The sequence below is a fragment of the Camelus dromedarius genome, chromosome 14 (genome assembly GCF_036321535.1).
Source record: "Camelus dromedarius isolate mCamDro1 chromosome 14, mCamDro1.pat, whole genome shotgun sequence".
In the NCBI taxonomy this organism is placed as follows: domain Eukaryota; kingdom Metazoa; phylum Chordata; class Mammalia; order Artiodactyla; family Camelidae; genus Camelus; species Camelus dromedarius.
The window spans coordinates 39983306-40004612 of record NC_087449.1 but is presented as its reverse complement, the minus strand read 5'-3'; the positions used below and the strand labels follow the sequence as shown (position 1 = coordinate 40004612).

The following is a 21307-nucleotide window of genomic DNA, read 5'->3' as shown; positions in this document are numbered from 1 at the left end:
TCATCACTAATGGAAATATTAAGACCATTGTGAGGATTAACTGGGTCGATAGATATAAAGTGCTTGTTACATGGCAGCCTAGTGAGCACTCAGGAAAGGCTGCCATTCCTGCCCATACAACGCCCTTCCACAGCAGTGAGCACAGACATGCACACAGGCTCACTCTCCTCTTGGTACATGGTCGAAAATGTAACCCCCATCTCCCTCCCACCCAAAGGCCTGTATCCTCTCTTTCAAATTCCTCCTACCCTCCCGCCCACTCCCACGCCCCCTCCCCTGACTCCGGCCCCAGTGTGGTCTGGATGGGCCCCACGGGGCAGGGACAGGGACAGGACGTGGGGCTGTATCTGACAGGAACCTGAGGGGCTGGCCCGGGAGGGGATTGGGGCCCGGCTTCCTGAAGGGAGGATGGGCTAAGGCAGGCGCACAGTGCCGGAGAAGATGCCCTCCTGGGCCCTCTTGGTGGTCACCTCCTGCCTCCTTCCAGCCCCCCAAAACCTGGCACAAGTCACCAGCCAAGGTGAGGTGTGTGGAGGGTGGAGATCACCTATACACAGGAAGAGGGAGCCCTGGGAGGGGTACAAGGTATGAGGCTCCCACTGGTCCCTCCTCTTGCCCACAAACATGCCTGGGAGGACCCAGAGCCCACTCACCAGCTGTTCCTCAGATGCCTCCTTGCTGGCCTCGGACTCAGAACCCTTGAAATGTTTCTCCCGAACGTTTGAGGACCTCACTTGCTTCTGGGACGAGGAAGAGGCAGCGCCCAGTGGAACGTATCAGCTGCTGTACGCCTACGCAGGGTATGTGCTGGGCTGTGCCTCACTCCCCCATCTGTCCTGTACACACCTCAGCTCAGCCCCATTCCAGTAGCTACCCTGCCTGTGGCCCTGTCAGAGGACCGCTCCACGTATATGCCCTAAATAACCACTTAATGAACAAGTGTGCTTTGGATATACCCAGCTTAGGCCCCTACCTAGCCCCTGATCCCACCTATTCCAGGCACTGAGAAGATAAATGGTGGTAGTGGAAATAGAAGTTGGGCTTGGGCCCAGACCTGGGTCCTCGGGGCTGGACGTGGCGGCCGTGTAGGTAGGATGGACTTCTCCTATGCCCACAGGGAGAAGCCCCGTGCCTGCCCCCTGAGTTCCCAGAGCGTGCTGCCCTCTGGAACCCGATACGTGTGCCAGTTTCCAGCCCAGGATGAAGTTCGCCTCTTCTTTTCACTGCACCTGTGGGTGAAGAACGTGTTTCTGAACCAGAATCTGACCCAGCGGGTGCTCTCTGTGGATAGTGTGGGTAAGGGCCATCCTCCAGCCACCCTGGCCCCTCTGTTTGCTGCCCTCAGGTCAGCTCCTAGAATCAGACTGATCTGTGCTCTTTCAAGACGACATGGATGCTCTCCCTCACCAGGCCCCCAGAGGCACCTCAAGACGCCCTTCTCATTCCCATCAGCTTCAGCATCCAGAGCTAGACTTCATTTCCCGCCAGAGACACCCTGGTCTTCCCATCATTAACTTATTCCCTTACTCACTCCTTCATCAATTACAGAATACATACTGTGTGCCAGGCACTGTGCTAGGTGACAAGGATGCAGAGACAAAAAGAGGTCACTGAGTCTAACAAACCTGCAGTGAGGTCACTGTGCTCCTGAGGAAAGGAGAACAGGATAAGGAGCTTCCCTGCCCAGCCCCAGGGGCTGCCCTCCATCCAGCCTCCAGCACCCTCTCCCTGGGCTTATGTGCTCTGTCTTGCCCTCAGGACTGCCAGCTCCCCCCAGTCTCATCAAGGCCATGGGTGGGAGCCAGCCAGGGGAACTTCAGATCAGCTGGGAAACCCCAACTCCAGAAATCAGTGAATTCCTGAGGCATGAACTCCGCTATGGCCCCAAGGATCCCAGGAACTCCACTGTCATCCAGCAGCTGTCCACAGAAACCTGCTGTCCAGCTCTGTGGAGACCAAATCCAGCCCCAGCTCTGGACCAGCCTCCATGTGCTCAGGCCATGATGCCCCAACAAGATGGACCAGAGCAGACCTCCCCAACTAGAGAAGTATCCTGGCCTTCTTCTGCTCCACCCTCTGTCCATCTCCTACCCCTAGTTTTGCCCCAAGAAAGTAGAGATCATACTTTGGGAATTCTAGATGGGGGTGGTCCTTGGAAAGTTCATATAGGCTCTGATCAGCCCTTAGGAGCCATAACTGTTTAAGGATCTCCCACTTTGGGTCATTCACATCAACAAAATTGAGAGCTTCAGGCCTCTAAGCTAACGGGGATTAAAAAGCCCTAAACCACCTGAAGCCCACCAATCTGGCGCCCAGTCTATGTACATATCTACCCAGGGAAGAACTGAGTGTCTCTCCACAGGCATGCCATGAGGCTTCAGATATAAGAGGTGGAGGCTGCCTTGGCTTGAGGCAGACCTAGATTCTGAGGCTGGGATTCTTCTCCCAAGGCTCCGTCTCTGACAGTGATACGTAAAAGCTGCCTCATCTCAGGGCTCCAGCCTGGTAACTCCTACTGGATCCAACTGCGCAGCCAACCTGATGGGGTCTCCTTCCGTGGTTCCTGGGGATCCTGGTCCCTCCCTGTGACTGTGGACCTGCCTGGGGATGCAGGTGAGTCAACAAAGGAATGGGGAGAGATGGGGAGATGACAAAAAAGATCTCTAGGGAGGCCTGGGCTGGATATGGAAGCTCTGGGAAGCATGGTGCTTCCTGATGACCTCAGACTTGCCACTGGACAGAGTGAACTATGCTCAGGGAGAGGACAAAGAACAGAGTAAATGTTCCGAGTTATGTATGTAAAGATGATGTGGACACCTTATAGAGCAGGAGCACGTGAGCTCTGATGGGACTTCCTTCTCTGACCCCAGTGGAAATTGGACTGCAGTGCTTTACCTTGGACCTGAAGAATGTTACCTGTCAGTGGCAGCAACAGGACCATGCTAGCTCCCAAGGCTTCTTCTACCACAGCAGGGCACGGTGCTGTCCCAGAGACAGGTAAGAGTTGAACTACTGACTGAGCTTGGTGTCATGGGAGAGAGGCATAACCTTGCAGAAAGAAGGGAGAGATTGTTCTTGGTCCTCTGCATTCTGCTCCGTTGTCCCCAAACCAAATGCTCTCATCCTCCAATGGGTATTTTATCTTTCAACCTCTCTTCATTCCTACTGGAAATGCCTCAGTTTAATTCAGCTTTAATCATGTCAACCGGACTACTGCAACAGCCTACATTCTCATTCACCTCCAATTCCTCGCTTCCTGTGCTGCTGACAGACTGACCTTGGTTAAACTTTGCATGGCCTTCACCTACTCCAATACATAGTACAACTTTTCGCTATCTATCGGATCCAATGAAAACATCACCAGGTCTTCAAGAATTTCTACCAAACACCTCGCTGATCTGCCCATATCCAATCTATGACCTAGTCTTGTTGATTTTACTTATTAAATATCTCTAGAATCTGCCTACTTCTGTTCATCACTGCCATTAGGCCAGTACAAGCCATCATCATTTTTCACTTAGGCTACTGAGAAGACCACCTCTTGAATCCTCCAAAGCATTCTCCACATAGAAGCCAGAGGGATCTTTTAAAAGTGCAAAAATAAACATTCCTTGTTTAAAATTCTTCCAAGATCCATAGTTTCCACTGGTCCTTGGACAAAGGAAATAACTCTATTGTGGCCGTATAGAGTTCTAGAAGACTCAGCTCCTATCCATGCCTTCAGCTTCATCTTATACCATGCTGCTTTTTGTGCTCTGTGCTCCGATACTGGCATTCATTGGTCCCCTCCTAATTGCCATATTCCTCTTCTGCCTCTGGGTCTTTGCACATGCTGTTTATCCAGCTCTCCTGTCTTTACTTAACTTCTACTTGTCCTTCAGATCTCAACTCAGATGTCACCTCCTTAGACCCTCCCCTGACCCTCCTCCTTAGGTCCAATGGCACTATTATACAACCTTGCTGTACCATGTACTTCTCCTTCTTAAATAGTTATCATAGTTACAATTTCACATTTATACTTTAAGTGGTTATTTTATTGATAAGAAAATTCTCGTTCAGAGCTCCAGCCATAAAAGGCTGATCTTGACTATACACGATCCATGAGGGCAAAGTCAGTGTCTATTTTCACTCACTAGTGTATTCTCACCTACCACACTGCCTGGAACATAGTAGGTGCTCAGTAAAAAACTGTTGAATGAATGGATAATGAAAAAACTGCTATGAATAGTTTTAATGTATTCTTCCAGTGTTTCCATGCATTCATGTATGTCTATACACATTTAGCTTTCAATATAAAGTGGATCACACTACATATATGATTTCTTACCTTACTTTTTCACTTAAAAATATTTCTTGGAGATCATTATAAAAAGTTGTAACTCATTCTTTATAATAACTGCAGATTTTCATAGTATGGAGGTGCCGTGAATGGATTAAGGGGAGGCAAAACTGACCTCATCATTTCCTCTGCCCAAACCTGCTCCTCCTCCTATTGTCCATCCTACCATCAACTCTGCTCTCTGTCCTGGACTTCTGCCATTTCTACACCCGCCAGGTCCAGTCAGAAACACTTGTCACTTCTACTGCTTCAGTATCTCTTGAATCCATCAAATTCCCTCTGCCCCCACGGCCACACCCCTACTTTCAGATCCCCATCACTTTGCACGTGAAAAACCATAACACTGTCCCAATAAATTTCTCTGCTTCTAGTCCCCTGACAAATCCTTCCCTAGAAACTGCAGTTACAGTAGCCTTCCTAAAGTACAAAGCTAATTATGACAATTCCTTGTTTAAAATCCTTCAATGTCTCCACCAATACTACAAGATTAAATTCAAGCTCCCTAGAAAGGCCACAGGCCATCTATGACCTTGGTCTGCTGTCTCACATCTTCCACTCACCACCAGGCCCTCTATGCTAAAAGCATTCTGCATAACTTGGAGTTTCCCCCAAAGCACCATGTCTCCTACCTGTGCACAAGCCCGCGCCGGGGATGCCTGTTTGTCCCCTTTGCCTATCCTATTTCCAGTCCAAGACTCAGTCTAAGCACTGCCTTCTACAGGAAATATCCTCGGACCCTCCCCGTCTGAGTTAGATGGTCCTCCTTGATACTCCCAAGCCAGCCTGTGCCCATCACAGAAGAATACCATCTGTTCATTTTTCTGCCTTTCCCACTGAAATGAGAGCTCCTTGAAAATTATTCCTCTACGTCTTCACAGGGCTTATCACAGTGCCTGGCACATAGAATAAATTAGTAAACATATAAATACATAAAGTGATAAATAATTCTAGTCAGAGCTAGCCATTTAGGCATTATAATCAGGAAGGAAACATGAATTATTTGTTCAGTAAACAATGATTGAAGGTGACTATGTTCCAGGCACTGGGGCTAGAGTGACAAAACAGAAAAGCTTTCGGCATTCGGGGGGCTTACATTTTAGTTGGGGAAGGGAGAGAAGAGGTGACAAACAAGAAAAGAAATCAAGGAACAAGGTTATATGACAGAGGTTGAGAGGATGGGGGGCAGGTGCTAATTTAGACTGAGAAGTCAGGGAAAGCCTTGCCAAGTAGGTGACAGGTGAGCTGAGAAGGAGTGAGTCATGTGAGGTCTGGAGGCAGGGCAGTCCAGGGCAAACTGAAGTGCAAAGACAGTGCATCTGGTGTATTTGCAGCCGAGAGAGAAGGTCCCGGTGGATGAAAGGTGGCAAACTGGTGTGAGAATTGTAGGAGGTGAGAGTGGAGAGGTAGGGAGGAACTAAACCATACTATGGAGTTTGGATTTTATTCCAAGTGGGATGGGGAGCCATTGAAGGATTTTAAGCAAAAGAGTGACATGATATGATTTACATTTTAAAAAGATGTTTCTCAGCGCAATTAGAAAGAAGTAAGAATAGAAGCAGGATCACCAGTTAGAAATGTGCCTTAATTCAAGCAACAGATAATGGTTTCACCTAATGTTCTGAGGGTAAAGATCAAAATTAATGGACACATTTGTCATATATTTCACATTATCAGATCAACACTTTGGATCTAAATTCTGGTTGCCACATGGAGAACAAATTGAAGAGAGTGGCAAAAACAGAGGCAGAAAAGCCAGTTAGGAGGTTTTCGTAATTACCTATTAGTAAAATACCATGTAGAGGTGACTAAGACGGCTGCCTAATGAGAATAGGTTAAAAACATAAGGATATTTTCCCCCAGAAAGATGAAGAAAATAAATAAATGACAGAAATGGGGCAGAGATAAGTCAAGTAATCTGCCCAGAGTTATACACCAAGATGCCAAGACCTGAATGCTATAGACCATGCTATTTTCACATATCTTCCAGCTCTTTTCTTAAGAGGAAGAGTCTGGACGCCAAAGCAATGCTTAGAAAACAAAACATCATGGCATGAAGACACAGAGAAATCCTGGAGGCCCCTCCAAGGGAGGAGTTAGATTATAATCCAAGCAGCCCATAGCCCCAGTGGGATGGGCATGTCAGCCTTCATCTCTGAGGCAGGCCCTATTCAGTGACTATATGGGGCTGATTCTTAGGGACCCCATCTGGGAGAAGTGTGAAGAGGAGGAGAAAATTCCAGGATCACAGCCCTCCCCGTTCTCCCGCTGCCACTTCAAGTCACGAAATGACAGTGTCATTCACATCCTTGTGGAGGTGACCACAGCCCAGGGTGCTGTTCACAGCTACCTGGGCTCCCCTTTCTGGATCCACCAGGCTGGTAAGAACTTGCTTCCCTTCTCCTCCCACATAGTTCCCACCCCTACCCCATCTGACCCCATGCCCGGAATCACCAGCTCCGACACATCTGACCCATGGCCCTGGTGACATGATGTCTCATGCACAGAAGGGCTTAGGCCAGTCCCTGCTGACGTCCCTGTAGTGCTCATTCCCACTCCAAATTTGCACTGGAGGGAGGTCTCTAGCGGGCAGCTGGAATTGGAATGGCAGCATCCATCGTCCTGGGCAGCCCAAGAGACCTGCTATCAGCTTCGATACTCAGGAGAAGGCCATCAGGACTGGAAGGTACAGTCAAGAAACAAACGTTCGCAGACCACACACTCAGGGTATTCCTGAGTTTCACCATGTCTGTTATCAGCAGTGAAGGTGTCTGCGTATCTATGTCTGTGCTTGTTTATCTAGGCTTATCTGATTCAACTAATATCTTAATCTCTCTTTGTCATTGACATTGCTGACTACTCCTATTTCAAATTTTCTCTTCCCTTTGTTTTTGGGATATAGTCTCTCCTGATACTCATACCACTTCTCTGACAGAATCTCCTCACTCTTTCCTGGCTCCTCCTTTTCCACCCTTACTTAATATGTTGTGCTTCCTACGGCCCCACCTTTGGCTCTTTTCTCCTCTAAATAAATATATGGATGCTCTCCTTAGGCAAATGCTTCAACTCCATGGTTTCAACAGTTATACACTAACCATCCCAAACTTACCATTCCCACACCCATATGGAAAGGAACTTCTATACCACAGGGAAATTACCTAGACTTTTGAAGTCTCAGTTTCCTCACTGGTGATAAAGATATCTACTTTCCAGAGGTATAGTAAAGATTAAATACATCAATATCCAGCATACTGCCTGGCCAATAGAAGGTACCCACTATGCATTAGTTAAATATTCATTTTTTTTCTCTACTTTTATTCTCACTTACTACATGTATGTACCACTTCTTACCAGACAGCTCTACCTAAAAGCACCCCTCCCAGGGCATTTCAGACTCAATGTATCCAAAATTGAACTCATTTTCCTCCCCAAACTTCTTTTTAAGTTGAGATACAAGTTACATAAAGTACACAAATCTTAAACATACAGTTGATTCATCTGTATGTGTGTATACACCCATGGAATCATTACCCAAATCAAATTATAGGTGATTTCTAGCACCCCAGAAGTGCCACATGCCCCTACAGTCACACACACCCCATCCAAGGTGACAACTATTCTCACATTACCACTGATAAGTTTTCACTGTTGTAGAACTTAATAAAATAGATCCATTCAGTATTTTTTCCTCAAACTTCCTTCTCCTCTGTTCCCTCTCTCTGACAATGTCACCAACACTCCTCCAGTTACTCAAGCCTGGAGTCATCCTTGACTCTTCTCCCTTTTCCCTTGTCCCTTCCCCCTATTCATCAACAAATAAGTTGAGTTTATTGTCCTAACAGGCCTCAAATCCCTACTACCATTGCCTCTGCCTCATCTTTGAGCATCCAGCCTGCCCACCCATGCTCTGAGGACACAGGACTACTCTGTAACCCCCCATCAGGCACCTAAGGTAGCATTACATGCTTCTTGGTGCCCCCGTGGTGCTTTACTTACGTCATTGTTACCGTGCTAATTACTCCTTGTAACTATTTACTTGTTTGGACATCGTCCTCATTAGACACATGAGACCATGTTTCATTTATCTTTTTCCCCAGTGCCTAGTCCAAAGCTTAGCACATCACAAGCAGCTCATAAATGTTTGCTAACTGGTTAATAATGTCTCCCTGCCTGTACACACGATGCTTGTTCCCTCTACATGGAATCTGTCCTCGTACCCCCAGCACCTAGCATAATGCGGGCAACCCTGTTGAATGCATGTTATTTGTGGACTGGTCCACGTGGCTCTCAGTATCTGACGGTGTCTGGGGTTTCCATCGCTGGACCTGGAGTTCTGGTGTTCGCTTCTGGCAGGATGTCCGTGCACCTGGTCAGGGTGTGTGCACCAGAGTCTGCAGGTGTATTGGAGTCATATGTGTCAGGATGAGTAGTGTTGTGCGTAGATGAGTCAGTGCGTTGCGGGTTTCGGGCCGGGCAGGGCAAGGTCGCAGTCAGGGCGAGACTCTGGGGTGTTCTCTCCAGTCAGTTTCCGCCAGGATGCGTGTTTCTGCCCGTGAGGCTCTTTGGGGGGACCCCTAGGAATTCAAAGGGATTGGATTTGGGTCTGGCGCCAGGCTCGAGGCCCCGACGCTAGCCCACGGGCAATTGGAGCCTGACCACCCGCTCGCTTCTCCTCTGTGCAGGTGCTGGAGACGGCTCTCGGGGCCCAGGGAGAGACCCTGGAGCTGCGCCCACGCTCTCGCTACCGTGTACAGCTGCGCGCCAGGCTCCAAGGCTCCACCTTCCAAGGTCCCTGGAGTCCCTGGTCAGACCCATCGTGGGTGGAGACCTCGTCTGAGACCGGTGAGGGCAGGGCCGGGGCAAAGGCGGTCTGCGCCTGCGCAAGTGGAGGGGCGCCGGCCCAGCGAGGGGCGGGGCTCGGACCCCACCCGGCAGCGGCTGCGCAGACCCTACGCGGCGCTTCGGGACGGCGAGGGGCGGGGCCTGGGAGGGGTCTGGCGGACCTCGGGGCGGGGCTCCGGCCACCGGCTGCCCAGGTCTGACTTACTTTGTCACACAGCCTGGATCTCCTTGGTGATCGCTCTGCTCCTGGTGCTGGGCCTCAGCGCCCTCTTGGGCCTGCTGCTGCTGAGGTGGCAGTTTCCTGAGCGCTACAGGTACCTCTCAGAGATAAGCGCGAGACGGGGCTGCGGTCCGGTGGGGCCTGCGTCCTCTAAAGGAGCATCCCCGGGTCACTCTAGGACACCCGCTCTCTGGACAATCCTACATCCATCCCGTGGCGTCACACCGCCTCCTTACACTCGAACAAGCCCATTATACTGGACACCTCAAATAGCCCCACCTTCTGGCTCTTCATCCCAGTAGCAAGGTTACTGTCCACCTGTCACCCAAGACAGAACACTTAGGCGCCTCCCTCCCCCCTACCCAGTCTGCTCTGGTCTGGTCATTCCACCTCCTGAACCTCGTTCAAACAATGACTCCCTTTCTCCAGCTCTACAAGCACTACCTGATTCACTGAAACAGAGCCTCTTCTCTCCCCTAACCTAGCCTCACAGAGCCACCAGAATAATCTTTCTGAAATGCACACGTGAACTTGTCACTCCACCTCCTTAAATCTCATTATTAGCTCCCCAGGATAAAATCCAAACTCTAGAATGACACACAAGGCTATGCAAAATCTGGCCGCTCCCAGCACTTCCACCCTCCCACCCTGTGCATCAGCCATGCCAAACTGTTGGTGATTTCCTCCACAAGCCAAGCGGTTTTACTTCTCAGTGCCTTTGCGCATAACGTCCCCTCTGCCAGGAATATCCTCCCTGGATGACTAATACCCATTTATCTTTAAATAACTTTCTTCACCAACTCCTAGGAAACTTTTCCTGACACTCCCCTATTGGCTGCTCTCTTTGTGCCCCAGTACAGACTTCTTTCATAGTACCAGAAGCATTTTACTGCATTCATTTCTTTATATATCTTCCCCATGCCTTACTTGGTCATCCTTAAAACCTCAGCACTTTGCCTGCCAAATAGCACACCCTTAAATAAATGTTATTAATGAATGACTTGTTTAGGTGGGAAGACTAAGGCTGAGGAGAAGTGTCATTGGAAGTTATAAACATAAAGGATAGAATCCACGCTACCTCAGTCCTTCAATTGGTAATATCTCTCGCTTTTTGAAGACTCAGCTCAGAAGGCAGCTCCTCCAGGTGGCCTCTTTCAATGGCTCTAGGCTAGATGAGATGCCCCTATTCTGTGCCCGCATCTCTCCTTGAACATGTCTTTGAGCTTTTTAATCCACCCATCTGTATGAGCAGACTGGACTGTAGCCTTGATGCAGGGAGCCAGATCCAACAACAACAAAAAAATGTTGGGGAACCAGGCTTACTCAGTTCCTTTTCCCCATTTACCAGATACATCACTCCTCCTCCCCTGGAAAGATGGGAGTGGGGTCACAGAAGAGGCCTAAAATATTGTTCAGCTAAAGTCTCTCCATGAGGAAATATGAGCCCAAAGAGTTGGAGATTCCCCCAATATACTTTAATTCATGTTCTTCCCAGATAGACTACCTTCCTCAGCAACTTAATGTTAAGCTCTATTGGTTCTCCTCACTCCTTCATTTAACTAATTTCTTGAGCACCTATTATGGGCTAGACACTTTTCTACATCCTGGAGATACAAGAGTGAGCAAATAGACAAACTCTTTGCCCTCATGAAGTTTACACTCTAGTATGTTTAATATATATAGTAATATAATAAATACAGAATAAGTGAAGTACTATAAATAAAAATAAATCAGAGCAGGAGACAGAGTGTAATGGGGAAGGGAGGCAGTTCTATTTTAGCCAGGGTAGTCAAGGAAAGCCTCTCTGGCAGGATGACATTTGAGCAGAAACCTAAATGAAGTGAGGGAATAAATCGAGTGTTCCAAGCAGAGAATACAAGTGCAAAGGCCCTGAGGCAGGAATGTTTGAGGATAGGAAAACCCCTTTTTTGAACCTCCCCATCACTGACTTCCGTCTCCCATCTAAGGTTTCCCTTCCACCTGTGCTCCTCTACCTTACTTTACTGCCTTGGCTACACTGTTACCTCTCCAAGCCTTACTCCCTCACCTCACTACCTCCCCCACTGCCCCACCTCAGTACTCTCCTCCCTCCTCTCAACTCACTCCCACAACTCAGTCTCCTTCTCTTTCTTCTTCTCAAGGAGACTGAGGCATGCCCTGTGGCCCTCACTTCCAGACCTGCACCGGGTACTCGGCCAGTACCTTAGGGATACTGCTGGCCTGAATCCGGTGAGTGCACTCCCCTCCCAGCTCCCCACCACCAGCCCTGCCTGGAGCTGGATCTTTGCCCCACTACACAACTTTTCCAAGGCCCTTGCCCACCAGCATACCATCCCAAGAACTCACCTCCAGCCAAACCCTCTTTCCTACACAGTCCAGGTCCTGCTCCCACAGGACCTGCTCTAATCCAAACCCCCATTTCTCCCAGCCCAAGGCTGCAGTCTCAGATGCCTATGAGGAAGTGGAACCCAGCCTCCTTGAAATTCTACCTAAGACCTCAGAGAAGACTCCCTTGCCCCTATGTTCCTCCCAAACCCAGATGGACTACAGAGGATTGCAGCCTTCTTGCCTGGGGACCATGCCCCTGTCTGTGTGCCCACCTGTGGCTGAGCTGGGGTCCTACTGCACCACTCACATCGCCAACCATTCCTACTTACCTCTCAGCTGTTGGCAGGCCCCTCGGTCCCAGTACCCTGGACAGATCCAAACCCTCTAGAGCTTCCTTCTAAACTTCCCTACCCACCCTATCTCAACAACACAACCATCTCAGACCCCACTTCCCTCCCCCTTGTCTATCCTCCTAGCTGGGTTTTGTAACACTGATCTTTCGGTACTGCCACTGACATAGATCCAGGACCTTCTCTCCTCAGGCAAGGTTCATTTGAGTAAGATCCTGTAACTTTCACCTCCTTTCTCTCTCCTCTTTAATGCCAAACTCCCTGAAAAGAAGGCTCCATTTCCCTATTCCCATTTGCTCCTCAGACTACTTCAATTAATCCCCCCCACTACCACTCTGCTAATGAGACTCCTCAGACTTTCTAATTGCAAGATCCAATAGAGAAAAAAAAAAAAAAGATCCAATTGGATCTTGTTAATCCTCAATTTATTTGATCTCTCTGTTGGCATTTGTCATGATGACTACCCATTTCTCCTTTAAATTTTCTCCTACCATAGCTCGCATAATTACCATCTCTCCTGGCTCTGCTCAGGTCTCTCCAAGAATATTAGTAATCAAGAACATAAATTCTGGAGTCAGAGCTGGGTTCAATTCCTGTCTTTCCCACTTGCTGGTTGTGCAACCCTGGGCAAATAACCTAAAGTCTTCGAGTCTTAATTTTCTCATCTATAAAACAAGGGTAATAATAGAACCCCGTAGGGTTGTGAAGAGCATTTAGTGAGATAATCTGAGTAAAGCATGTTGCCTAGGAATGTGTTGTGTTTGATATATCTAAACAATCATAATTATTCCTTCCTAATCTCTTAACCTCGAGTCTCTTCCCCTTTTAATTATTGCATTCCCTCAAGAGTCCATTCGTAACAGTTTCCAACCCCATCTACTCTCATTGTTTTCCTCTCTACTGACCATTCCAAAGTTCTTATCTCCAGCCCAGACTTCTGTTACAGCACCTGTGATCCTTTATGCAAGTAACCATTTACATATCTGTTTTCTGTTACTAGATTGTGAGCTCCTTGAGGGCAAGGGCTGTGATTTATTTGTCTTCTCCCCTCCCCAACACTTACCCCCAGTGCCTAGAGTAGTGCTTGGTGCGTGGTAGGCCTTCAATAAATGTTTTCTAAAGGAAGGAAATCTTTCTGGACAATGCCACTTTAACCCCAGGCCGACCTCCCTCATCTTTTATGCCATTCATATGCAGTGGTAAATGCACTTAGGCCATTCTGGTTATGAATTCCCCTGACCCATTCAAATTCTCCAACCAGTGGTATTTTCTGCTGACTCCAGACATACTCACTGTATCAGTCAGGATCTTGGCATAGATGATGTATTCAGTCTGGGCATCTTGATGAGAGTTTAATAAACGGCATATTTATAAAGATATGGCAGGAGTTAGGAAAACCATCAAGAAATAGTGCAGTATCCCAGGGCTAACAACAGCTGGGAGTTGGTCCCCTCCCCACCCTCCCCACCACTAGGCATCAAGGGGTAAGATGACAGAGTGGTTATGAGCTCTGAGATCCGAGATCCACAGACAGTAGCTACAGAGAGGGCTGCCTGGCAGGAGTTGTGGCAGAGCCACAGCCAACCTGTGGGGATATGGTAGGGACTGAGCCAGGGGAATAAAAAGCTCACGCCTGTTCTACCCCTTCTTCCACCCCACCCTCTGATCTCCTCTGTATTCGTTTGCTAGCACTGCCGTAACAAAGTACCACAAACTTGGCGGCTTAAACAACAGACATTTATTATCTCACGGTTCTGGAGTCTAGAAATTCAAGGTATCAGCACGGATGGTTCCTTCTGAGAGTTACAAGGAAGACTCTGTTCCATGCTTCTCCCCTAGCTTCTAGGGGTTTCCTGGCAATCTTTGGTGTTTCTTGGCTTGTAGAAGCATCACCTCCATCTCTGCCTTCATCGTTACATGGCATTCTCCCTGTATGTGTCTGTGTCCAAATTTCTCCATTTTACAAGAACATCTAGCATTTTGGGTGAGGGCCCACCAAATTACTTCATCTTAACTAATTATATCTGGAGTGACCCTATTTCCAAATAAGGTCACACTCTGAAGTACTGGGACTTAAGTAGGCAACATATAAATTGGCAGGGGGTGGGACACAATTTAACACATAACATCCTCCCATTGGTGGAATACAAACAGAAACCCAAGCCCAAGGGAATCCTTTGATGCAGGTCATATATGTCAGCCTCACTGGGCCCAGGGCAGAGTAGAGAAGGACGAAGAGTAGGTCTGGATGGGACAAATGGATGACATCTAGTATACTCACTTCCCATAATTCCTTCCCCCAGCCATGTCCAAGGCTCCCACTCTGTCCCTAGGGACTCAAAACTAGGGTTGAGATCCAAACCACTGAACCTCTCGCCTCTTCACCCATTCAGCCATCATGACCACTTTTACGTCCTGAATTCTGCCTCCTCTTCTCCATCTCCCCTGAGCTATTACTACAGCCTCTCCCTAATATCTCTGCCTCCAGTCTCTCTCCTTAAATCCAATCTGTATGTTGCCTCCAAACTGATCTTCCTATTCATCTCTCTTCTTGCTCACTCCTTACCTCTAAATCTTTAGCTTGACTCTTCAGAACCTGATCTCTTTCTCTTCCACTATTTCCCTAGCGTGAGGATTAAAAGTATTAACACAATGCCAAGCACATAGTAAATACTCAGTATTTACTGAGATATTTTTATTATTATCTCAACTGGGCTGTTCCACTCCCTGAATATCACCTATATTTTATTCCTGACATGCCTTTTGCTAACCTGGATTTAGGTCCTTTAGGTGGGAGTTTCCCCATCTACACTGTTTCTCAGCCTCTAATTATCTCTAAGGCCTTGTTCTCCTTCCCTCCAGCCTAAGAGGAAGTGACCTTTCTTTCCTAGACTGAAAAAGTTCCCCATGTTTTCTATCCCCTTTCTTCCTGGGCAAGGTATCCAGACATCTGGTTCTACCAGCTGGCCCTTGCCCACCCTCTTGCATCTCCCCTGGCCCTTTTGCCTTCACCTTCAAACACGCATAGGCATCTTGGTGCTGGCATTCCCTTGAGCTCCCATGCACCGCCCTCTTTCTCACTCCCATGTTTCTCACACAAGTAGCCCGTGCTTGCTGCCTCCACATTCTCCCTGCCCTTCTTTCTGTTACCCCTTCCAAATAGAACAGGAGCACCTTCACCTCTCTCCAAGTTAACTGATAATTTGCTTCTCAATCATCAACTCTGACCTTTTCTGTCATCATCCTACTTGATCGTTTTGTATCATATTAGAATTCCTTCGCCTTCAAGGTCCAGATCAATAGAAACTCCAATGGCTTCTTTCATTCCTTTTTTTTTTTTTTTTTTTGGCGGGAAGAGAGAGGTAATTAGCTTTATTTCTTTATTTTTAGAGGAGGTACTGGGGATTGAAACCAGGACCGTATGCATGCTAATCATGCCTTCTACAGCTTGAGCTATACCCTCCCCCTCATTGCTTTATTTTTAAATGTACAAATTCCCTGAGGTTGTACGCATATTTACCCTATTGTTCTTTTTCTCTACAGCTACCCTTACTCCAGAAGCTGCAAATTTCTGTCCATGTCCTGCCCTCAGAAATGTTTTGTTTGCCCCTTCCCTGCACAGAAACTCTCACTGATTCCACAAACCTGGCAGATTAAGTCCAAACTTCTTAGCTTTAACCTTTAAGGCCCTGACCAGCCTGACTGCTTTCTATGTTCTCTGACATTCAGGGACTCCCTATTTCCAGCCCAGGACACCTAACTCCTTGTTTTCCAAGGTAACTGGAAATAGACAACATGAATGCTTCAAAATAAAAAATAATAATAATATAACAATATTAAGTTTGCATTAAGAGCCCCAGATTTTTCTCTGTCATCATCAGAGTCGATCTTAACCTAATGATTGAAAACATGATTTTTCTAGCCTCTCTCTAGGACAGTATAGCATATGGTTAGGCTGCTGGGGTTAGTGAGATAGTTTGGCTTCACTGCTTATTATTATTGGCTATGTGCCTTTGGGCAAGTTTCTAACCTTTCCTTGACCCAGTTTCTTTTTTTGTAAAAAAGAGGATAAGCATCTGCTTTATAAGATTAAGGGTTAAACACAGTAATGTATGTAAATTGTTTAAACACAGTAGTTAGCAGATGGCCAATGAATGGTACCCATTATTTTATATTATTGCTGCTTCACCTCTAAGCATATCACACAATTCACTTAAGTCATTATTAGAGCACTGGACTGAATGGGAGTCAGACCTGGATTCCATGGGACCTCAGGCAAATCCCTTCCTGGGCCTAGGCTTCTTCAGCCAAAAATATGGGTATGTTGCTGGGATAGGGGGGGTGCACCACGTGCAGATTAAACTAGTGAAGCTCTAAAATCCCTGACACTGATAAAGCCTCATAGAGGTAAGCCAGTTTCCCCTCACAGGGCACTCCAATCTTATCTCCCAGATAGGCAAGTCTGAATCCTGATTCTTTTTCTGGACCATAAAGGATTCACCCCTCTTTCAGCCTCATTTTACTTGTTTGTAAAGCAATAACAAAACAATTTTTAAAAACAAACACGTGCTACTTCCGTCCTAGCAGTATTCCTGCAGGCACTAAACAGTGGATGCTCTGGCCTTCTTTCTGCTCCCAAGCTTTTCCGTCTACTCCTTCCCCCGCAGCCCCCTCCTCGCTCCACTCTAGCCCGCCTGCGGCCGCCCGCTGCCTGTAACCTTCTCTAAACACCTGAAGTGCTTTAGGTCATTCCACCGAGTCCTGCACTTACGCATCGTAAATACGAGCCACAGGCTGGGTTTAAATATGAAGGGCGGGTGCGGGGAAGCTGCGGAATGAATGGAAGCGACTGGGGAATGCAAGCAACGCAGGCCCCGCCCCAGACGCGCCCCGCCCCGCCCCGCCCACTATCCGACACCGGTTCTCTAAGACCTGCCTTTGCCTCTGTCTCACCCTCAAATCCCGCTCCACGGCTGGACTCCCGTGAGATCTGTGACTTCCCCCGGAAGACCCGCCCCCCTGCCGTGGAGGCCAATGGAAGAGGGCGACGGTTGGGACAGTTGAGTTTTGAAGGAGCCAATGAGTGCTCGGAGCGGAGAGTTTAAGAAGCTTCAGTCCACACTGTTAAGGCTGGTCCGGGATCGGAACCTGCTGTGAGCTGACGGTGAGAGGCAGCTGGGACGAGAGAGCCGGGGTGGGGCCGCGGCCGGGGGTGTCGGGCCAGGAGGGGCTGCGGCCTGGGTGGCCCTGACTGTGGGGCCGGGCGTCCCAGAGCACGATCATCTCTCTTCCTCCGAAGCTCGGCCGGCAGCCACTGCAAGGACCTCTCCCAGTCCAGACGCTCCCATGGCCCAGTTCGTGTTCGAGAGTGACCTGCACTCGTTGCTGCAGCTGGATACACCCATCCCCAATGCACCCCCAGCGCGCTGGCAGCGCAAAGCCAAGGAAGCCGCGGGGCCCGCCCCCTCGCCCATGCGGGCCGCCAACCGATCTCATAGCGCTGGCAGGACCCCGGGCCGAACTCCTGGTCAGTGGGGTGCGGCGGGACACCGGGAGGGAGAGGGAAAGACTGAGTGCTTTCTCCTCCCACGGGAGCCTGGTCAGATTGTCTGGTTTCCCTCTCCCTGCCCCAGGGAAATCCAGCTCCAAGATTCAGACCACTCCCAGCAAACCTGGCGGTGACCGCTATATCCCCCATCGCAGTGCTTCCCAGATGGAGGTGGCCAGCTTCCTCCTGAGCAAGGAGAATCAGCCCGAAAACAGCCAGACGCCCACCAAAAAGGTATGTGTCCCAAAGGGGCTTAAGGCAGGGGACCTGTCTGTGTAATCTGGATAACACCACTTGCCTCACCACCACTCTTATGTGCCAGGAACATCAGAAAGCCTGGGCTCTGAACCTGAACGGTTTTGATGTAGAGGAAGCCAAGATCCTTCGGCTCAGTGGGAAACCACAAAATGCCCCAGAGGGTAAGACCTAAAGTTCTTGGAGGTAGATGTTGTTCCATCGTCCCGGCTCAGGGGAGATGCCTGTCTGCTCTTGGCACCTAAGACTGAGGGGAGAGAAGGTGCTTATCCAGCCCTCCAGGTGAGGAGCTGGGGGAGGTGTCAATTCTCCCAGTGTCTAGACCCACTCTGTTGCCACAGGTTACCAGAACAGACTGAAAGTACTCTACAGCCAGAAGGCCACACCCGGCTCTAGCAGGAAGACCTGCCGTTACATTCCTTCCCTGCCAGACCGGATCCTTGATGCCCCTGAAATCCGGAATGACTACTGTGAGTGCAGCCTTCTCCTTGCCCAGTAGATAAAGAGGGCTCAGGAACTAGGCAAACAAGGTAGCTCATGTGCTTCCCTTCCTTCTCTGGCAGACCTGAACCTTGTGGATTGGAGCTCTGGGAATGTACTGGCTGTGGCATTGGACAACAGTGTGTACCTGTGGAGTGCCAGCTCTGGTGACATCCTGCAGCTGCTGCAAATGGAGCAGCCTGGGGACTATGTGTCTTCTGTATCCTGGATCAAAGAGGGCAACTACCTGGCTGTGGGCACCAGCAGTGCTGAGGTGCAGGTGAGACTTGTCCCTGTGCTGCAGCTCCCCTGTCCCCCCAGACCCAGGCACAGCGGGAGGATGGTCATGCTAAATCCCAATCTCTGATCCTAATGGTCTTCGCTCTCTGTAGCTATGGGATGTGCAACAGCAGAAACGACTTCGAAACATGACCAGTCATTCTGCCCGAGTGGGCTCCCTCTGTTGGAATAGCTATATCCTGTCCAGGTCAGTGGACTTTGCTAGTCTGTTACCAAATCAGTCTGTGATTTTGGCTCACTCTTCCCAGACTGACTGTACACCTCCAAACTGAACCTCTATACCCTGATGATTTCCAAAGTTCTAACTCTGGCTGCTGGCAGCATTTGGCACTGCCGCAAAGCCTGATTCCCTCTTCCCTCCTGCAGTGGCTCACGCTCTGGCCACATCCACCACCATGACGTTCGGGTAGCAGAACACCATGTGGCCACACTGAGTGGCCACAGCCAGGAAGTGTGTGGGCTGCGCTGGGCCCCAGATGGACGACATTTAGCCAGTGGTGGCAATGATAATTTGGTCAACGTGTGGCCCAGTGCTCCTGGAGAGGGTGGCTGGGTTCCTCTGCAGACATTCACCCAGCATCAAGGTGCTGTCAAGGTGAGAGTGGGGCTGGGTTGGGGCCTCTGCAGACTCTCACCCAGAACCTGGGGACTATTAAGGGGAGATGGGATGGTAGGATGGGACTGGGTTGATCTGTAACTCCTGTATAGCTCCTTGTCTCACTCTAGTACCTGCTGACCCCACCTTTGTCCCACCTAGGCTGTAGCTTGGTGTCCCTGGCAGTCCAATGTCCTGGCAACTGGAGGGGGCACCAGTGATCGACACATTCGTATCTGGAATGTCTGCTCTGGGGCCTGTCTGAGTGCTGTGGATGCCCATTCCCAGGTAGTCCTCCTTACTCCAGCCTCTCACTCCCAGATGTGTTCCTAGTCTATATAGTCTTCCTGGACAACCATGTCCCTTCCAGTGGCTTCACAACTCTATACCCTGATGATTTCCAAACTGCTAACTCAGAGCTCACTTATGAGCTCCAGACCCATTATTTCCAACAGTCCACAGACCGCTTATTTCTAACCCCATGTCCTATAGGTGGCACCACCCTAATATATCCCAAATTAAACTTGTCATTTCCCCTTGCCTCCCTGAAACATGTTCCTCCTCCTACGTTTTTTGAGAGGGACACTACTCAGAAATTTGAAAAACCTTGAATCTTTCATCCTCCTCACCTAGTCACCAAGATGTATCAGTTTTACCTCAGAATATCATTCACCCTTCCCCTCGGCCTCATCCTCCTTCCTGCAGTACTGGTCTCAGCACTCTGTTTCTTCCAGTCTGTCCTCTGCACTGATCCGGGTGGTCTGTTACTGTCCCCCTTCAGCCCGGTGATGGTACCTTGTCACCTTCCATGTATAATCCAAATCTGTCAGAATACTTGAGGCCCTTGCTGGAGAAACCCTCCAGCAACCACTGCTGGCTTCCCCTCCTCCCACCTTCATGCATGCAACCTGCACTCAACACTTGGGCTCTGGGGCAAGAGTTCAAATCCTGGCTCTCTCACCTACTAACCTGTGATCTTAGGCTACTTGCTGAACTTCCTTCTGTTTGGTTCCTTGTCTGTAAAATGGATAACAGTTACAACTCTCAAAAGGCTTTTGTAAAGATGACGAACATTGAAGTTTGAGTCCATAGCACCTGGCAGGGTGCCTAACACCAGAGAGGACTTGGTTCTGATTTGAGTGGCGCTGGCCCTCTCTCATGCCCATGCCATCCCCTCTCCACAGGTGTGCTCCATCCTCTGGTCTTCCCACTACAAGGAGCTCATCTCAGGCCATGGCTTTGCCCAGAACCAGCTGGTTATTTGGAAGTACCCAACTATGGCCAAGGTGGCTGAGCTCAAAGGTAGGTGCTAAGCGACAGAAGCCAGACACAAAAGGCCACCTTTATTGTATGACTATTTATATGAAATGTCCAGAAGCAGCAAATGCAGAGAGAGACAACATTAGTGGTTGCTAGGGGCTGGGAGCAGAGTAGTAGGGAGTGACTTTCTTTATGCAGTGATGAAAATGTTCTAGAATTACTGTCATGATGTTTGCACAGCTCGTGAGTATACTAAAAGCTAATGAATGGTATGCTTTAAAAGGCTGAATTTTGTAGTATGTGAATTGTTAATTATCTCAATAAAGCTGTCGTAAAAAACCAAAAACCAAAAAAGCTAGGCAGCTTTCAGACCTGGAGGGCTATAGGTATCTACCTTCATAGGTACTGCTCTCCCTTTTCCCCCTGTTGTGCCCCAGGTCACACAGCCCGGGTCCTAAGTCTGACCATGAGCCCAGATGGAGCTACAGTGGCATCAGCAGCAGCAGATGAGACCCTGCGGCTGTGGCGCTGCTTTGAGTTGGACCCTGCACGGCGACGGGAGCGGGAAAAGGCCAATGCAGCCAAAAGCAGCCTCATCCACCAAGGCATCCGTTGAGAACCAACTCACCAGTTTTTTGTGCTTTTTTTTTCTTTTTTTTTTTTTTTTTACTTTTTCTAATAAAGTCACGTCTCCCTCTCTTCTCTTTGCATGACCTCTGTCCCCGCAGCCTTCCCAAGGGCTCCCTCTCCACTGTGGTCAGAGAGCTCGAGAAACAGTCACCCTGTGGGAGCC

The 21307-nt window shown here is 49.0% G+C and overlaps 2 protein-coding genes across 3 annotated transcripts; both read left to right on the top strand.

Moving 5' to 3' along the window:
* The first annotated feature begins 346 nt into the window (after positions 1-346).
* MPL (MPL proto-oncogene, thrombopoietin receptor) lies at positions 347-12441 on the top strand. Its single transcript, XM_010982319.3, has 12 exons — positions 347-520; positions 668-800; positions 1118-1296; positions 1759-2048; positions 2451-2613; positions 2871-2997; positions 6536-6717; positions 6880-7022; positions 9019-9178; positions 9396-9492; positions 11540-11627; positions 11827-12441. The coding sequence occupies exons 1-12, from the start codon at positions 442-444 to the stop codon at positions 12112-12114; spliced, it is 1929 nt and encodes a 642-aa protein (XP_010980621.2). The 5' UTR covers positions 347-441; the 3' UTR covers positions 12115-12441.
* A 4652-nt stretch (positions 12442-17093) lies between these two features.
* Positions 17094-21213, top strand: CDC20 (cell division cycle 20). Of its 2 annotated transcripts, none has more exons than XM_010982318.3 (11): positions 17094-17240; positions 17376-17603; positions 17710-17858; positions 17947-18043; positions 18221-18349; positions 18443-18639; positions 18752-18846; positions 19026-19254; positions 19417-19542; positions 20439-20556; positions 20952-21213. In XM_010982318.3, exons 2-11 carry the CDS (start codon positions 17423-17425, stop codon positions 21128-21130), a joined length of 1500 nt encoding a protein of 499 aa, XP_010980620.1. In that variant the 5' UTR covers positions 17094-17240; positions 17376-17422; the 3' UTR covers positions 21131-21213. The 2 variants fall into 2 exon arrangements, with proteins under 2 accessions (XP_010980620.1, XP_031320841.1); XM_031464981.2 differs by having other exon boundaries at positions 17107-17240; positions 17349-17603.
* The last annotated feature ends 94 nt before the right edge of the window (positions 21214-21307 follow it).